General features: G+C 44.4%; 1 protein-coding gene across 1 annotated transcript in view; it reads right to left on the bottom strand.

The window, feature by feature from the left end:
- The window catches only part of LOC147684247 (putative cation-transporting ATPase 13A4), a 446,726-nt gene that overhangs the window by 186,940 nt on the left and 240,472 nt on the right, over nucleotides 1-19,314 (bottom strand). Inside the window, exons 13-14 of the mRNA XM_086944647.1 lie at nucleotides 18,254-18,315; nucleotides 13,624-13,774 (exon numbers count right to left, since the gene is read on the bottom strand). Of these exons, the coding sequence (XP_086800773.1) occupies nucleotides 13,624-13,774; nucleotides 18,254-18,315 (213 nt within the window). The remainder of the gene's footprint in view (nucleotides 1-13,623; nucleotides 13,775-18,253; nucleotides 18,316-19,314) is intronic.

The following is a 19,314-nucleotide window of genomic DNA, read 5'->3' on the forward strand; positions in this document are numbered from 1 at the left end:
CAGGTCCAGCTGTGTTCTGAGGAAAGTACAGAGGATGCCACAGTTATGCCCAGTTCCAGCCTGGTCACTCCCTAACCAATGGGGAAAAAGTTCCCAGGAATGGCTCTACCCACTTTTGAAACACTTCTTGTGCGTTTTACTGTAAAATTAAATCCAACAGTGCACCCTCTGCCCAAAACCAACATGGTAGAACCTTAATTCCCCTGTGCAGAGCTCCTGTCTGCATCCCAGCAGTGTGGCCAGAGAAATGAGCAACCCTTCATCTGTGGTCACGCTTCAGTAGAAATCTCTTCTCCCACTGAGCCTGGTGCCTGACTTGCTAAAGGGACAAAGGAAGGGGCAAGCTTAACTGTTAGCTACATCTGCCTTTGACAGGGTTAACCTCTTAGAACTTGATTAGGTTCCTGGGCACAGCCTTAATGATCAGCCTGCCAGAGAAACAAAACACCTCCCCATACCCTCAGGGAGCAAATTGACAACTCATCAAGGATTCTGCTCATCTCCTGGGTGACAAATGGAATTTATTTTATTTTTTTATTTTATTTTAAAGGTTTTATATAGCGCTGGCTAGACGTGGAGGTATCAGAGCACTTTACATGAGTATCAGATCATAGTTATAGGTTACATCGTTACAAAGGTTACACAGTTATTAGAGCATGGCAACATAGGGCTTGATTAGGATGGCGGTGAATCCGCATCCTCCGGGCCGGCGGAAGCCACCACCGGCCCGGAGGATGCGGATTCACCGCCGCGGTCCCTATGAACACCACCCGCCAGATCAGGATGGCGGTAGGATCAGTGGCGGACAGCAGGTCCGTCCGCCGCTGATCCGCGGGGTGTAGCCTTCTATTTGGTGGCGTTGTCTGCAAGACATCGCCAGCCAAATTAGGAAGCATGTGGAAACATGCTTTTCTGCAGCGGTTTTTCCGCCGTGGAAAAGCATGTGGACTTTTGCTTTTGTGGGGGGCCCTTGCGGGCCCCCAGGATGAAGGGGAGGTGGGGGTGCACATGGGGAGTACCTATGGTACCCCCTTGCATTTGCATGCACAAAGCGGCAGGCACCGCGCGGTGCCTGCCGCTTTGTGCTTGCAAATGCAATGCATGCATTTTTAACATTGCGGCGGGTGCTGCTTGAAGCAGTACCCGCCGCAATGTTAAAGATACAGGATGTGACCGCCAGGGTGGCGGTCACATCCTAATTGGCATGGAGGGACCGCCGCTTCCCTTGCGGACGGTCCCTCCACCTCGGGGGTGGCAGACGGACGCAGGTCCGTCCCCATCCAAATGACCCCCATAGTTACTTGTAAGGTCGAGAATCGAGATAAACAATAAGCACAAATACGTAAGGGGAATAGCAGGCAAGGGGAGAGATTCAGGGGAGGGGGGTAGGAGCAGGGGAAGTAGACAGATAATGAAGGCAGGAAAGAGGAGGGGAGGGTGAGAGACACAGCATGGAAAGAGGAGGGGAAGGGTGACGGGGACACAAACCAGTAGATGAGTCAAAGCAACGTTCAAAGTCCAGTAAGCTGTGATCCCAGTGGAAGTGGTATCACTTCCCTATCTCTGTTGCAAGGGGCTCCCTTTACGCAGTGGACTCCCTCAGAGGGGTCTCCGAGACTCCAAGGCCTACATACTGGACCCTTCCCCAAAAAGGGGAGAGGGAGTGTGTTGTAATGTGCTTACTGCCATTTCAGTCTCTCCTTTCTGGTTCTCTCTCTGCCTGCGATGATGTCACGTGGAATGTTGGGGTTGCTTTGTATGTGGGAAGATTCAGTTGGTGTGATGGGCTGAGCAGAGTGGACCTTGCTCCTGGTGGGGCTTTACCAGAGACTACCTGATTTACTAAGATCTTCTTGTAACTGTATACCTGCTGATTACTACGTGAATAAATCTACTTATACCTTCTACATGAGATGTCTACACTATTACTTCGTTTTAACAGAGTGCTTTGGCAAGGGGTGCCATACCATACCTCAGCTGTGAGTGGCTCCCTTGGCGCAGTGGACTCTCTCAGCGGGTTCGCTGAGACTCCAGTGTATAAATATTGGATCTTTCCCCAACAAGGGGAGAAGGAGTGCTTAGTCAAAGGGCACAAGGGACAGGGGGCTAGGCAGACTAGCAGGCAAGGGGAGAGATTCAGGGGAGAGGGGATAGGAGCTAGGGAAGTAGACAAAGAGGGAAAGAGTACTAAATGGAAACATATTTAAATAATGAGTGTTATTTAGCGCTGGCTAGACCCGAAGGAATCAGAGCGCTTTATTTGAGGTACAATAATGTTGCAAATTACATCAGTTAAAAGTTACATAAGTATCGAGAAAAGCATTTAAAGAACATAGGAGACAAGGTGGATGGATCAAGGAAGGGTAAGGGGCAGATTTGAAGCCATCGAGAGAAGCGCTGATGTCGGCTTTAATGTTGTCGTGCAGCTCTCTTTTAAAGTCCCTGAGTGTGGCCAGGAGATCATCACGGGTCAGCCCCATATTCTCCTTTGGCTGTTTATGCCCTAGTTCTTGTCTGTCTCCCATGTTAGAGTTTCCAAAGTAGCTCAAAACCTTGTTTGCTTGTCATTTTATGGGAGGCATATGGGCAATTCCCGGGGCCAAGCGCACTCATGTGTTCCCCCTCTCAATCAGCTGTGGGGACTAGACTTGTGGTTCTCAAGTGGCACTGTAGGTCAGGGTCTCTTTCCTGTCACAGAGCACGCTCCTCTGGGCAGCGTCCTGCGAGTAGCAGTGGCCTATTGTATACCCCCGTGTGCCTTAAGAGCTTGAGATATGAGGGATTGAGCCACCATCTTAAGGTCAGGCAGCGAGGTCAGGGAGGCCTTTACTGGGGGCTTCTTCCTTCGATGTTTATGCAAAAGACCTACTAAAGGCTTTTGTCAGGTAACGTCTCTAAAAGTACCTGTTTCAAAATAGACATTACAAATCCAAGTTTACAAATAATAAGGGCTTCTAATAAATGTTCTAAAAAGCCCAAGAATGAACAGTAGTTATGTCCTGGATGAAGATAACATTATTAAATATACCATGGTATCCCAATGCTTTCACAGTTAATCCTGCTATAGTGAAAATAGCTTTTAGGGATTTTAGAAGTTTGAATGTCCCACTTTTAAATGCCAAACACCAAGGCTTATGACACTAAGGGAAGATTAGGATGACTTTAAAAGGTGAGTTTCAGGTCTCTCAAAAATTGATATTTTGACAGGTTGAATATACAGTTCAAACTGGCACAACCAGGCTACAATTATTAACAGGTCTGCAATCATGTTTGCACTGTCACACACAGTGGATGGCACAGTGTGTGCTGCAGGACATTTTTGACATTTAACTTACAGGCCGAAGGTAAATTGTGATACCATATACTAGGGGCTCATAGTGGTTTTACACTTTTGCATGTAGCAAACATTAGGTGGGTCCTGATGAAGGCACTAGACAAAACATTGTCTGACTGTGCTGAAACATGTTGACCACTTTATAATTTTTCCCAGACAGCTACTTGGTAAAACTGTCTTTTTGCCCTGTTTTTAATTTGAATTGTGAGAGACAATAATAAAATATAGGGTTTCTCATAATTCAATGTTAACTTCACTTATCACCTGTACACTGCCCTTAGATCCCATACACTCAATTACTCTCATCTGATAGGAGTCATATCAAAACACCCTTGGGCTCCCCTTCACTATGATAGTGTTGTAGACTTTAGGGTCACCAGTGTGACTGCAAGAGGAGACCCAGATGATGAAGCATGTCACCATCTTGGTGAGTGATGGGAATCCGGAAAATTTGTCAATATTTTTTCTTAAACTTTCTTTTTCTAGTTGCGGTGAGTGTCTCAGTGGTGTGCTTTCTCTGCAGATCTTGCACTATACGGAAGAGTTCTGTAGACCCTTGGATACTATAGGTATATGAGTAGTGTGAGTTAGCCACTGCCTTCTCCTGTTTTCCCTGATGATTCCTGTTGATTATTAAAGTCTCAGTTGGGTCTGCTGTCAATATTTATAGCTAAGAGTGCAGGTAAAATGATGAAAGCGAACACTGGGTTGTTCAGGGGTCTTCGTGCAGACAAATGAGTCTGTTACTTTTGCTGTAACTACTGAAGACTAGGTCCAAAGTTGTTTCTTCGGTTGTTTTAGCCAGTCAAAAGGCTAAAACTAGAGGAGACCCTGAGACTGGAGAAGAAGGGAACATCCTGCTATGTGCTACATATCTCCCTAGCTCCCAGGGCAAGAGAGTGGAGTGAAGGGGCTGCCACCTCTGACGATTCTCAGAGCATCCAGAGCCCACTCTGTGCAAAGGTCCCCTCTTTTCATCTCTGACCCTAACCAACCAGACCTGAGGGTCGTATGGGGGGACTGCAAGGAAAATGTGAGTCGCAGTCTACAGCTGGCTGGCCATCAGTCCACGTTAACAGCGCCAATATCCTAGTGTGTGGGATAGATTAATTCTGATGGGTCCGGTCAACTCTAATAGAGAAGCTTGGTGACGGTCTGCTGACTATGGCAGGTTTGAGAACACCACTACCATTAGACCCCTAAGGACCATGCGACTCAAGGAAGTTTTGAACAAATACAGAAATATGGACAGGTGTCCGACGTGCACTAGAAGCATTAGCCATCCTGGAGAGGAAGTGGAAATTAAGCCTTCTATGTTGTGGGAGGGCAGGAGCACAGCACACATGGCATCAGCATCAGAAGTGGCAGCAGAACATACGGTAAAAGAGCACACCACTACAGATCAAGGTCACCTCATTAGCTTAAAATGAAAACCTGATTCTCTGCTTTTGTTTCTAGGTTTTCCTAAGTGTGAGGGTGCTTCAGATATTGTATTCCTGGGGCCCCTTGACACTTTTTAATCATTTATTAAGAGTCTTGCACTTACTCTAGTGACATGCTTGGTACATAAGCTGAATCCCCATGGAAAGAGGAAGTGAATTAGGAAAATACCAAGCTAATATTTCGCAGACCACCAGCCATACACCTAGCTTGTCAGAGAGTGAATCCACAAGGAGTCCAACATCATTAAATACTGATGCTGCCTTCTCTGTGTCCTCTTCTAGCACCTCTATATTTGAGGATTACTTAGATGTGGATGGAAACCAGATAGATGCCAAAATGCCTTGTGTCTCCTCCTCACGTCGAGTGCAGGAAAAGGTGGCTACCCCAACAACTCATTTCCAGTAGCACTCTTCTTGTTTGGATCTGCCATGTAAACCAAGGCAATCTTGGACAGGAACATTCATCAAATGTCCTCCACACAATGGAAGAAAACGTTTGGTACAAGTGGAACATTAGTTATGTTTTTTTTTTCAAAGATGAACCAGCAGCGACTGGTCCCTTTTTCCTAATGCAGATCCAGTCATAGACACAGGAGCCACTTCGGGGAAGAACATGCCTCCGACATGGCAGCACCCTCATATTGTGGAGGATCAGAGAGGTACTATTCACTGAAGGGCTTCAAAACAATTCAAAATAATTGTTCTTCAGCTAGTTCAACTTTGTGTCTTCTTGTAGGAGATGTTTCATAATTCAGAATTTAAACTGCAAAGGTGGTGCATGCCTTATTGGATAATAATGACCATTTATTCAGCACACCACAAACTCACATGTTGCTTATAAAATGGGAACGATTAATAATCAAGGGTTAAGCAACTAACCAACTAAGACCAAGCAACTAAGACTAAGCAACCAAAACTTTCAAAACCAAGAAACTAAACAACTGTCATCAGACCATACCGGAGTAATTGGTGTAGGCTCATTGCGATAAACTGGGGGGGGGGCTGCGGGGGCTCAAAGAAAAAGAACTTGGGGGGGCTGTGAAGTTTAAAACAAGGACGGTTCAGCCGAACGCTTATGCCAGGCTCCAACCAGGTAGATGTGCACCGTACTACCTCCTCCACATGCCTAGTGACAGAAACCCCATAAGAGGGTGGTCTGCGCAAGATCCACAATCACTTCTAAAACATAAGGGAGTGGCATCAGCGGTATCAGTGGTCTCTGAGGCAGTGGTAGCTAAGGGGTCAAAATTCCCTAAACTCTCCACCATAACCATTATAACCACTATAACACTTGCCCTGAGAACACAAAAACATACTCAGTCACAGCAGAGCGGGCAAGCTACGGGCCAAAGCCGGATTCAGGCACAGAAGAACACCCAGATATACGACATGGCAGATCCTGCTCGGGCAGAGGGACAGGCATATGAACAAATATCCGAAAAAATATCTGAACATTTAGCCAAATCAAATACCCACCTAAGTGATCCAGATGAGCCAGAAGGGCCAGAAGTGCAAGAGGAAGTTAGAAGACCCACTTTAGAGACGCAAAACACAAACAATGTTCAAAAGTCAAAAGATGGGCAACGACGACCTGAGACCAGAGGATCCAAGGCTAAAGAAAACCCCGCTAGCAGTGGAAATGTGGAGAAAACTAAAAATAAGGACAAAAACAAAAATAAAGCGACGGAAAAAAACACAGATAATGCCTTGAGTAAAAAAACGGAAAAAAACATGGATAAAGATAATGACAAAAACAAAGACAACAATTAAAAAGAAGGCAATGACAAAGTAAAGGAAAAAGAGAGAGTAAACATAACTAAAGAACAAAGCAACGACAAGGAGAATCTGGAGTTGATAGCTAAAAAAGCAAGGAGATTGAAAACTATAAAAAAACTGAAAGCGGCAGCCAAAAACACAGGCCAACAAGTAGACTTTTCTAAAATATTTATGCCATTAACCAAGGAAGGGCAGAACAAACATACAGCAGACTCAAATATAAGTAATGAGAGTGACCTTCTGCCTATACTCTCAATTGAACCCCTGAGACTTGATCACTCTTCCACCAGGATCATGGTACAAACATTGACTGATGGTGGCAAACTATTCCCTGAGCCTAAAGTACCCGCAGTAGAGGTAGACTCTGACTCGGACATCTATGAGACAGGAATATCTTTTTCTAGCACGACAAATAATTCAAGTGAGGCAGGTGAAGAAGATAATCCAACGGAGAGAACTCGAGCCTCAAATTGGTAGAAGCAACACAGGAGGTCTCTGATATCACGGGCGAAGTGGCAGCGTGTCAAAATCCCACTCTCAGAAAGAAACTGGAAAAAAAAGAATTAGACATAGACGACACCGTAAACTATCATATGATGAAACCACTGACCGTGGGAGCAATACGGAACATGCTAAGGAAAGACCTAACCACATCCAGAACGACTCATTGTTTAAAACTCCCGGAGAAACTGAATCACACAAGTTCTCCAATGGGGCTCCTTTGGAAATGGCCTCAGCACAAAATGGAAAGAACAGCAACGGATATGAAAACACAAATGAACCATCTATGAGCGAAGTACTCAATTCTATCAAACTCTTTCATAAGGATGTCAAAATGGACAGTAACAGGAATCATGCGGCTATACAAAAACTCCAAGATACTGTACAAAAAGTAGACCGAACTTTCTGCAAAATATCTAATCGAATGGCCTCTGTCAAAGCACGTACGGAAAATCTCGAGCTTGATGTCACAAAACTCCAAACTCAGGAAAAAGAACATGAAGGTGTCATTAAAAAATTGATGCAAAAGGTTGAAGAACTTGAGAACCGCGGCAGGAGAAACAATTTGCGCTTTCTCTGCATCCCTGAGGGCGCCGAGGGAAACGATCCAAGAGGCTTCATGGCTGATCTTCTGAAAACATCTTTTTCTTATCTCCAAACTTGTAATCTGAATACCGAGATCCAACGTGCACATCGCTTCCCTTTGACACTCCCAAAACGTAACCATCAAACCCCATAGTACCCGAGAGCTATGTTGGTCTACTTTGGAAACTTTATCTTTAGGGAAAAAATGTATGATATTGCTAGACCCACAAATAAAAAGGAATTCAAGGGATTTACTTTCTTTGCGCACCCCGATTTTTCTCATGCAACAGTAGAATGCAGTTGGCAAATTAGGCAATTGTTCGCCCCATTTGAACAAACTGTACCTACAAAACCTGGCGCGTCAAAAAATTATTTACAAAAGAACAACTAAAACTTTCACAAGTGAGATCCAGGCTGAAGCATATCTAAAAGAAATTACTGAGAAACCCAAGCAGAGCACTGGATAATAATGAAAAGGCACCATGTAACTGTTTTTAATCATGAAAGTATCACACTTTATTGAACATACATGCCAGAGGATTACACACCGGAAGTTCATTAGGGGAAAAAAGAAAATACCCAAAAAGGAAAAAAAAAAAAAAGAAAAGAAAACTAAGATAAAGAAGGAGATCATTTCAATTTTTTAAAAATGTGGGTTGGAAAGACAACAAAGTGAAGTAACTTATGTATATTCTATGTACCCAAAATGTATATATTTTTCTTTTGGATCAAGCCACGGTGCATGCATGCTGGGGCGTTCTATCCCTGCCGACGGCCACACCTGGGCTCCCTTAGACCTAGGACGTCTCGCAGGGAGGGGGGGGGCTAAGGGGAGGGGGGCTAGGAGAAGGGGAGGTTGGGGCGAAGTGGGGGGGAGGGGGGAGCATTTAAAATTAATTTAAAAAACAGAACCAGAGCCAATTCAAGTCTTACTTTTTATTTTCAATTAATATTACCCTCATGGAATAGGGCAATTGAAACTAAATCAAATCTAACACACTACCAATATAAGTTGAGGGCATTGGCAGATTATGGCCCGCTAAACATAGGACTATGGGGAAGTTAACTATACGAACTTGGAATGTGTCAGGTCTTCTAGATAGTGATAAACGCCAACGGCTGGGAGAGATAATTTATCGAAACCCTGCAGATATTATCTGCCTTCAAGAGACGCACCTGTCGTGGCTGAAAAGGCACCTTCTCAAAATCAGGGGATATCATTTATTAGCATGTACCACACAAACCTCCAATATAATGGGGGTAGCAGTGCTTGCTAAAACCTTTCTGGGACACGCCACCCATAAAATAGTAGACACTCATGGCAGATGGGTAATTATTAAACTGGGCATTGGTATCACTATCTGCTCTATTTACGGACTCAATCAGGATGATCCGACTATATTTGAGACACTTGAGCTCGAGCTTGCACCTATACAGGGCCCACTTATATTATGTTGCGATTTAAACATATCACTTGGCCCTCGATTCTATAGTCATATACACCCTCACTATATTGGCCGTAAGCCACGAGTCTTTAACACCTTGGCTGCTAGGTGTTTTCCCCTCCTGTGCTGCAGGATGCTTATTCCCATTGTTCATGACGAGCTCAGCTCGTCATCAGCACAGCTCAACCGTGCATCATGACGAGCTGAGCTCGTCATCAGCATCGAAAGGGTTAAAGCTCTTAGAAGACTTTGAAGGATGTATGGGACCTATAAAACTATCCGGACCCTGGCTACACTTATTATTCCTTCCCCCATAGCAAATATGTCAGGATTGACTATCTATTTGCAACTAGTGATTTGGCTGACAATGCTTCAATTTTGAAGGAATCTAAAATTATTTCAGACCATAATGCTCTAACTATTACTATCAACCTTAGATCCATTAGGAGGGAGCGCAGAATCTGGACATTTGATAGGAAGTTGTTAGCTAACAAAGATTATATTACTCACATTACTAGCTGGGCCCAAGAGTTTTTTGATATAAACAGATATAGCGCGTCCAGGGCTGTTGTTTGGGATAGTTTTAAAGCGGCTCTAAGAGGCGAAACAACGAGCTATCAAGTTAGAATACGGAAACAAAACAATATGAGATATCATCAACAATTGACTGATCTGACCAGAGCAGAGGAAGAGCACATGGCACAAATAGCTCAAGGCAAAAATGGGAAACTAGCTATGCACCGCCTGCTAGTGCTAAAAACCGAGCTTAACTCGGGTTTGACTCAGAAAGCTTCCGAGACATATAAAGCACACCGGAAAGAAGTGTACGAGAATGGGGCAAACGTTGGCAAACATCTTGCATAACATACACGCCAACAAATGTCCCATAATGCCATCACAAAGATACAATCACGAGGGCAGACGCTAACACAAACACCAGAAATAATTGGAGCATTTCAACAATACTATCAGACCCTCTATCAGGATGATAATAGAACCAGTAGGGTAAACGCAGATTTCTTTTTGAAAGATTTTCTTGAGCAACCAGAAGTAAACAAGACTTTAGAAGACAATACTAGGGAAGATCTTGAAAAAGAAATTACGTTTATAGAGGTTCAGCTTGCCTTGTCTTCACTGGCTTCTGGGAAGGCGGCAGGTCCTGATAAAATACCTTTGGAACTATATAAAATTCTCAGTCATATCCTGGGCCCATTATTACACGATCTATTTTTAGGAATCCAATGGAGTGGTATTCCACCCTCCTCATGGAGGGAAACAAATATAATTATCTTTCCAAAAAAGGGCAAGCCTCAGGATCAATTATCATCTTATCGTCCGATTTCCTTAATCAATTTGGACTTCAAATTATACGCTAAAATAATGGCTATCCGGCTCGGGCGGGTCATGGAACATCTGGTCTCCTCTTGGCAGCACGGTTTATTCCCGGCAAAGGTACCAAAGACCATACTCGGAGAGCAATATCCCTGTTTGATGTAATGTCTGCAACAGGAGGCCAGATGTCGATGATCCTTCTGGATGCAGAGAAAGCCTTTGACCGGGTGACCTGGAATTTCTTATGGCTGCCCTGGCGCAGCATAATTTCGGCCCCAAATTTGTTAAGTCTATAATGGCTATGTATTCCAAACCAATAGCAAAACTACAATTAATGGGCGCTGAATCAGGTATAATTAGAGTATCCAGAGGCACACTCCAAGGCTGTCCCTGTTCTCCCATATTATTTGCCCTGTATATAAATCCTTAAATTTTGAAACTTTTAGAGAACCCACTAATCACACATATAGTTGTTAACAAATTTGAAACTAAAGTATTGGCATATGCCGATGATATTGCGGTACTAACGCCTAATCCCTCCGCGGCAATATCAGAAATAGAGGAAGTAACGCAAGCCTATCGACAATGCTCTGGATATTCTCTGAATAAAGAAAAAACAATCATCCTTTGTACGGATAACACTATTTTTAATGATCATAGGACAAGCAATAGTGCTACATACCTAGGTGTTAGCTAGGGGTGGGCGGCCAGCTACGCTCCGTGCACGGAGTGTGCGTAGTGCCGCCTACTCTGCATTTTGCGACGCGGGCGTAGCCAGGCGGCACTACGCACGCTCCGCAGACGGAGCGTAGCTGGCCGCCACCCGCCTCCCTCCCGCCCTCCCTAAATACTTTCAATTAAAGGACTAAAATAATTAAAACGCACTTACCTTGCCCGCCGCTGCCCGCCGCGTCCCCGGGGCTCGCTATCTTCCGTCTTGTTTACTAATGCGCATGCGCGGCCGCCCGCGCATGCGCATTTTCTCGTGAGAAATGCGCATGCGCGGCCGCCCGCGCTTGCGCATTAGTAAACAAGACGGAAGACGGAAGATAGTGAGCCCCGGGGACGCGGCGGGCAGCGGCGGGCAAGGTAAGTGCTTTTTAATTATTTTACTCCTTTAATTGAAAGTATTTAGGGAGGGCGGGAAGGAGGCGGGTGGCGGGGCTGGCGGCCAGTGGTGTTTGCGTAGTGGGGCTACGCGGAGTGCGGAGGTGGGCGTAGTTTCTCGCCCACTTCGCGTAGCTCCGCGAATCCCCACTACGCACACTACGCCCAGGGCTAGTGTTAGCATAAGCCCGGATGTCACACAAATTTCTCAACTCAATTAAGAGCCATTACTAAACACTGTAAAGAAAGACCTAGATCGGGTTAATAGTTTACAGTTGTCAATAATTGGTAGAGGAAATATTTTAAAAATGAATATTCTGCCAAGAGTGCTTTATTTTTTTCGGGCTATTCCATTGATACCTGAGGAAAACGTTCTCAAAATACTAGATTCTCTTATGTCCAAATTTATGTGGCAACAGGGCAAAACCAGAAGTACCTTGAAGCTTCTGTCATTACCACAGGACAAGGGTGGATTAGCAGTTCCAAACATTCTGCTATATCGCTGGGCTTCATTTCTCCAACAGATGGCCCCTCTTCTTTGTGAGAATCCTAGCGTAGATACCATGGAGGATGTACCTATTCCATCTATATACGAGTTATCCTTAGGGGAAAAAGCTAAAGGTCTTTTTCTAAGGCAGGTAGAGAGAAGCTATTACAAGAAAATAAATTCAAAGTGATCACGAGCGCCTGGTTAATCTGGTTAAGGACAGCTAAGTATATGCACATCCCACAGCTAAATAGGTATTCTCCCTTATGGCATTCTAACCTTTTTCCCCAACTAGGGAGTGATGTGATCGCAAGGAAATGTCATTCTGTAGGAATTACCTCAGTTGGTGACCTTCTGGGTGTGAATGAGGCTTATACCTTTACAGATCTACAACAAAAATGTCATCTTTCAAATGGGGACTATTTTAAATACTTGCAGATTCATGCTATGCTCAAACATAAGGCCCCTAACATCAACTCGGAGAAAATTGAAATTATAGATATTATCGCTAAAAAAACAGCAAGAATAGGTATAATCTATGGTAAACTACTGGATCAGGTACAAAATGATCTAGAACATACAGAAACTGCTTGGGCTGACAGACTTGACAACCCGAATGTAGATATTGACATGAATCTCTGCTTATCATCACGATTACTCACGTCAGCTAGTTTAAAAGCCCAGACCTATAAAACTATCTATAATCTATACTATACTGCAGCCAAATTATATACCTGGGGCAAAAGAGAGAACGACCATTGCCCCAGGTGTCTTAAAGGCCTGGCGACGCTTATCCACATGTTCTGTGATTGTGACCAATTAATATGTATTAAAAAATGATCTGTGAATTCTGGGAGGAAGTGTTTGGCCATAACATACCTGATTCCCCTACTCTATATCTGCTAGGCACAGATAATACACTAAGCCTGAGCAGGGAAGAAGAGGACATGCTTTTTATAAGCTCGGCAATCCTCAGGGTAATACTAGCAGCAAGGTGGAAAGACGCAGATCCACCAAGTTTTCAAATGTGGTTAGCACGTCTTCTCGGGGGTCTTCAATCAGGAGAGTGCCATTTATACCACCAGAGGGCTAAGGTCTGCTATGCGTGGCACGGCGATCTGGCAACCCATCACTGATTGGAAGAGGAGGTATTGTCCAGGGTGATAATGACTGACTCCTAAATGGCCCTTTTCTTTTTTTTTTTCTTATCTTTTCTTCTAACGCTTTCCTCACTTTATTTCACTCACCCTCTCAATATAAGAATGAAAACGAATCATATATGAAAGTAATTGTTTATTGGACAAAACTATTGTATTTCAAATCCTTTTCTTGTTTGTACCTGTTATTATCTGGTTCTGACAAATAAAATAAAAACAAAAATAAATAAAATGGGAACGATTATTAACCAACTTAATTTTAAATACTGCATAGATCTCGGAGAGATGTCAGGTGAGTGACCAGGGCAGGATTTACAAATCTTCAACCAGTTGTAGGCACTGATACTCTATAGAGATGAATAAAAGGGCTACTGTACTATCTACAGGTGAGGTTTGTATGGCCTGACTCTTTGATATCCTTGGGATGGTGAGTATGAACAACGCAAGGATGAGTTACCCAAAAAGTGCCTTCAAACATCTTGAGGTCCAGTGGATCCCCTTGAAGTTTCCCATCGATGACCATCAGTGAGTGGCAGCTCGCGAGGGCTCCCAAGAGCGGCCCCCAGGGTAAGGCTGCACCAGAGTTGAACCTGTGAACAGTTTGGAAACTGAAACAGAAACAATAGTGAGGACTCGTGCTTGCCTGTTAGTAGGGTTATTGATATTGTTGTAAAAGAATAAAACATACAGTATCAACATGTGTATGAAGGTGGGCAGCATCCTAGTGACTCAACAAAGGCGCTTCTGTCCACCAGTATGGAATAATATCTCCCTCTGTCTACAGGTGTCAGCTCACACTGATATCTATCACCAGAGAGTTTGACTCTCCATCACTGATGATGTGATGCCCTTCATTTTTCAAAGCTTAACCCTTGTAAACTTGTTGCTTCTCATCTCTTCCTCTGTACAAGTTTCTTCTGCTTCTACTCAGCATTTTTTAAGCTCTAATATGTATTTCTACATCTCTTGACTTGACTCTGAACTTCACATTACACACAAGTATACTGATTGCTACATGTTTATCTTAGCTTTCCCGTTGTGGTATCTTAAACTGTTTGCCACCATCATCTGACAAGTAGAGAAGTGTGGCTCAATGGTTAGAGCGGCAGACCCTGAAGCAGGGTTCAATTCCGCCTCGGCGGGTCTTGGGCTCAATTTCCTCGGACCTGATAATTCTCGCCTCAGTGCCTATTCTAATCATGGGTCCCACTCCGCAACTCTGGGCAATAGCTTGCTTAATCTCCACAATGGCCCCAACAGCGCTGGGATGCCTGGTTTCACCTTTGGGGGTGCCCAGGAGTGGGCATTTCACAGGGGAAAGCCAGGAAGGGTTCCACAGCAGTAAGCGTATCGCGCCAAGACACCTCAGGGTATAAGTGCGCTATACAAGTACGAATTTATCTAATTTCATTTCATTTCACAATGGTTCCAAAGTCTATGTACTGATCTCCTCAAAGCCAAACAGTGTTACTCTTCTTTCTGACCTCCATCTATCATTATTTCCTTCGCTAAAAGGCATGATCTACTCTCAGACTACCTTTTCACTGGTTCTCCTCACTTGACCAAATCACACCAATTTTCTTTTTAACAACAATGGCTACCTTGCTCTTTGTGATAACCTTCTAGCTTTCACGCAAAACGTACAATGAATCTGTCATGGGACAACCACCCAGAAAGCTGAAGATGGCAAAGTTTACAGACTGATCACAAGCTTGGAACAGCTATGCCTGGGTATTCCGATGTGGAGCTCTCCACTCAGAGTTTCTGCAGCATCCTTTATAGTGTGGGGCTTCCTCCCGCCATCAGAATCCATTTCTGGGCCAGTTCTGTCATTTCACAGCTGTCCTCATTCCTCTACTGAACAGTCGCTGATCTCTGTAGCAATTTATAATTATTTGAATCACAATATGTGTGTAAATTTTTCTTTTGCAACATTTACTTTATTCATTAACTTTTTTCTAGACTGTACACCACCATGTTGTCTATGTGCTTGGGATGGATTTTAGGAGAAGTAAAAACATACATGTGTACTTAATGCTACTTTTACCATTCGTTTTATGGCACCAAACTCCTCGTTGTAAACATCCCAATGAATTGCACAGCAACATTTCAATGAAAATAGAAGGGTGCTTTTGTTCCAGGTGTCTGTATTTGAGTCACACAAACATCCCATAGACATCTGTATTTGAGTCTGTGTAGGACCAACCAGATAAGACCTCTGCGGCTTGGTTTTGTTTGCAATTAATTCACCTGCCTCCTAAGAAAATGCATGAATCTGCTCCTGTAGGACTTACTTCTAGGCTGTGAGTGCCACTCTTAATTAACTTAGACATTCAAGGATGGCCTAAAGGTACTAAAGTGAGTGAAATTTACAAAAGATGTTATTCTGTCTTTAAAGTCTTCATAATGTCTTTAAACAGGCTTAGTCCTGTCCTTCGTTGTTAGACTGCCTTGAAACAGTATTTAGTTAGAAAACACAGCAGTGTTTGAAAAAAGTTTTATCTTTTCTTGAAAGAAACGTACGTATATTCATCGTGGCTTAAGACTATCACTTTCGATTTAAGGTACTTTTTAAGCATGGGCTGAAAATTCGTTCTGCTCGCGGAATTTGCGGATTTTCCGTGATTTCGCGATCCGTGATCCTCGCGAAATCGCGGTAAAATCCGAGAATAAGCGGGGACGAATTTTCCGCCAAGCACTTACAAGGTTACAGCAGCAGGTTCAAAAGTTGCAGCTAACATTTTGTAACCTTTTACAAAAGGGTTACAAAGAAATTAACTTCAACTTGAGCACCTGCTGCTGTAAGCCTGTAAGTGCTTCCTGGTGCCTCGTTGTCTACTTGCAACTATTCTCTGACCCTTGAAGCAGGGTCAGAGAATAGTTACAAGTAGGCAATGAGGCGCCTGAATTTTTTAAATAATTAATACTTAAATAAAAGGGATTTTAATTTATAATGCAACAGCTTAAACTTTTGTAAATAACTTTTGTGAAGAATATGTTCAGTGTATTTTATTGTGATGAAAATCCAAGAACAGAAGTGAAATATTAACATCTTTTTGTGACATTTGTAATAAAGCTTGAAACATTGAGAGAACATATTAGAACCAGTTGTTGTTAAATGGTTGCCAGATTGATGCTGGGGTGGCGCTGAGGAGTGCTGTGGCGGTGCTGAGTGGTGCTGTGGTGATGCTGAGTGATACTGGGATGGTGCTGAGTGATGCTGGGGTGGTGCTGTGTGGTGCTGTGGTGGTGCTGAGTGATGCTGTGGTTGCGCTGAGTAGTGCTGTGGTGGTGCTGAGTGATGCTGTGGTGGTGCTGAGTGATGCTGTGGTGGTGCTGAGTGATGCTGTGGTGGTGCTGTTGTGGTGCTGAGTGATAATGTGGTGGCACTGAGTGATGCTGTGGTGGTGCTGAGTGTTGCTGTGGTGGCGCTGAGTGATGCTGTGGTGATGCTGTGATGGTGCTGAGTGAAAGCTGTGGTGGTGCTGAGTGGTGCTGTGGTGGTGCTGAGTGATGCTGTGGTGGTGCTGAGTGATGCTGTGGTGGTCCTGAGTGGTGCTGTGGTGGTGCTGAGTGATAATGTGGTGGTGCTGAGTGATGATATGGTGGTGCTGAGTGGTGCTGTGGTGGTGCTGAGTGATAATGTGGTGCAGCTCCAGCAATGCTCTGGGGGGCCCTATCTCCCCAATGCTGCGTCAAGCCTTGCGCCTGCTTCAAGCAGGCGCAAGGTTTTGGCGCTGCATTGGCCTAAAAGTGACTGAGTGAAATCTTGTAGATTTCACTCAGCCACTTTTAGGAGGCGTTCCTGCGCAGGAACGCCCTCCCCTGTGCCGGACGCCTCCTGATGGTGCAGGGCTTTACAACGTGACGCATCTCTCAGATGCGTCACGTTGTTAATACCCAGCACCATGGCGCATCTTTTGTGCTGCCGCTGCAACTGCGGTGCAAAAGAGGCGCAAGCGGCTTGTAAAACTGCCCCATAGTTCTTTTACTTCACTGTAGCTGCGTAAAGGGCCAGAAGATGTGTCTCCAGTGACCATGTGTGCCTGTGCCTGTGCCTGTGTTACAGGCACACATGGTCACTGGAGACATGTGTTCTGGCCCTTTACGCAGCTGCAGTGTAGTAAAAGCACTATACATTTACCCAATGAGGGAGCACTTACTGGATTAGCCAGTAGAATACTCCAGGGCAAATCGCAAAAGAATCCGCAATTTCACGGGAAAATTTGAGAATTCGCAGATTTTTTATCGATTTCACGGGGAAATCTGCGAATTTGCGGAATGCGAATTCACAAATTTTGCCCATGCTTAGTACTTTTAAGATTGTCTTAAATGAGGGAAAGGACATCTCTCAGTGCATGAAACAGTATAACAGCAGTTAAGCTCTGGAAGAATCTTGGTAAGAAAGGGTTCAATTCCTTTTCTTAAATTGTGGTTTATTATGAGTGAGGGTGGCAGGAACTTGCTGATTTTCACTCAGAAGAAAACTCCACAAGAGTCCGTGGAGTCCTGAAAGCAGGTGGAATTGGCATGTCGTGCCGATTTTTGGTGCTGGGAGCTTGGCCCACACCGCAAAATCATTGTGAATGGCACCATACACTGAACCAGAGAGTGCTGCTTCTTTGCTGCCACTCGAGTAGATTTTGTACTTAAGTGGCAGCTATTTCATTGCAAACGTTTGCGACCACCCGCGTTGAGAAAATCTGGCCGGGTGTCGTACTAGTGTCCGAACCTCAAGCTTTGCGATGCCAATTGGTTGTTGATCCGCATGTGAGAAAAAACACACACACAACGATTAGAAGAGTTTCTCTGGAACCCTGCACTAGAAGTGTGACATGGAGTGGGCTAAATTCCTTCAACTCTGCCTGCAGAGCAGAATTTATCACCAACGCCAAATTTTGAGGTCTTAGCTGTGCAAATGATATCTATAGATATTCTTTTCACTGCATGTTAATATAGAATTTACAGATGATAGAAAATAAATTTTAATTCAAGTTATTGACATTTCAATTTCTATTCTTTAAGACACAGACCACATCTTCACAAAACAATACAAGAATGTCCATTCAGGTAGTGACCAACAGCACCTGCTTTCTCCTGACGGTACGAGTCCCCACAGATCCAGGCCATCTTCTGTTAAGGTTCCTGTCTGTTGGAGAATATGAAATAATATTACTTATTGCACCTCTTCCAGAAAGTGTCACATGAGGAAGATTCTAGGCATCCTGCCGGATGTTACCATGCAGATAAGTACCATGCAGGTAAGTGCCATGCAGCCCCTCCCATGCATTCTGCCTAGATCTACATAAACTATACAACAGCATAATTTTGGATTGTGTTTGCCTTTTACGGCCAACAACCAAATCTTGGTTGAGATTCTGAGTAGCAGATACAAGAGGATCCCATTTTCAGTTAGTGCCAGAACATTCTTTTCCAGAAAATAACAAATATCGAAGGATACAAGTCACTCATTTACACAATGAGACCCCATATTCCCTACAGATTTTTTAAAGTGCATCAACAATTCTGATTTCCCTGCAAATAGGTTTGGAGTCACCACCAACTTAGGGCCTGTTTACAAATTTGGCGGTGCAGCACCGGGCCACCCCACCGCAGCACCACCAAAGCTGTGGACAGACCGCCCTCCAGGTTAGAAGTGTCCTCCTGTCTGTCGGGCTAGTTTTTGACATTCCCACGGCGGTGCAGCAGAAAATGGGCACATCAATGGAAATGCCAAAAACAGTTCCTGCACGGCAGGGACTGAAAATCCATGCCGTGCAGGAACTGGGGCACATGCACACAGAGGGGGGACATGTTGTGCAACATCTGTGTGCATCCCTATGTAGAGGAGGCACAGGGGGCACTGCTGCAGTGTTCATAGAGGAGAAACCTCCAAGACACTGTCGGCAGTGAGGAAACAGGTAATATGCTTGGCAGGACCACTGCAGTGCCAGCAAACATACTACTGCATCCTGACTGCTGCATCACCACCAGGGAACAGCGGTTCTCTGGCAGCTGTGGCAGTCTGACTATAGGACTCCAAATAGGGAGATCGGGAGGCCGCCACCGCCATGCCCCGTGAGTCTGCCTGTCTGTGGACCACCAGACTCATTATCATGCCCTTAGTCCCTGCTCCATGTGCACACAA

This window comes from Lissotriton vulgaris, chromosome 11, assembly GCF_964263255.1.
Source record: "Lissotriton vulgaris chromosome 11, aLisVul1.2, whole genome shotgun sequence".
In the NCBI taxonomy this organism is placed as follows: Eukaryota; Metazoa; Chordata; class Amphibia; order Caudata; family Salamandridae; genus Lissotriton; species Lissotriton vulgaris.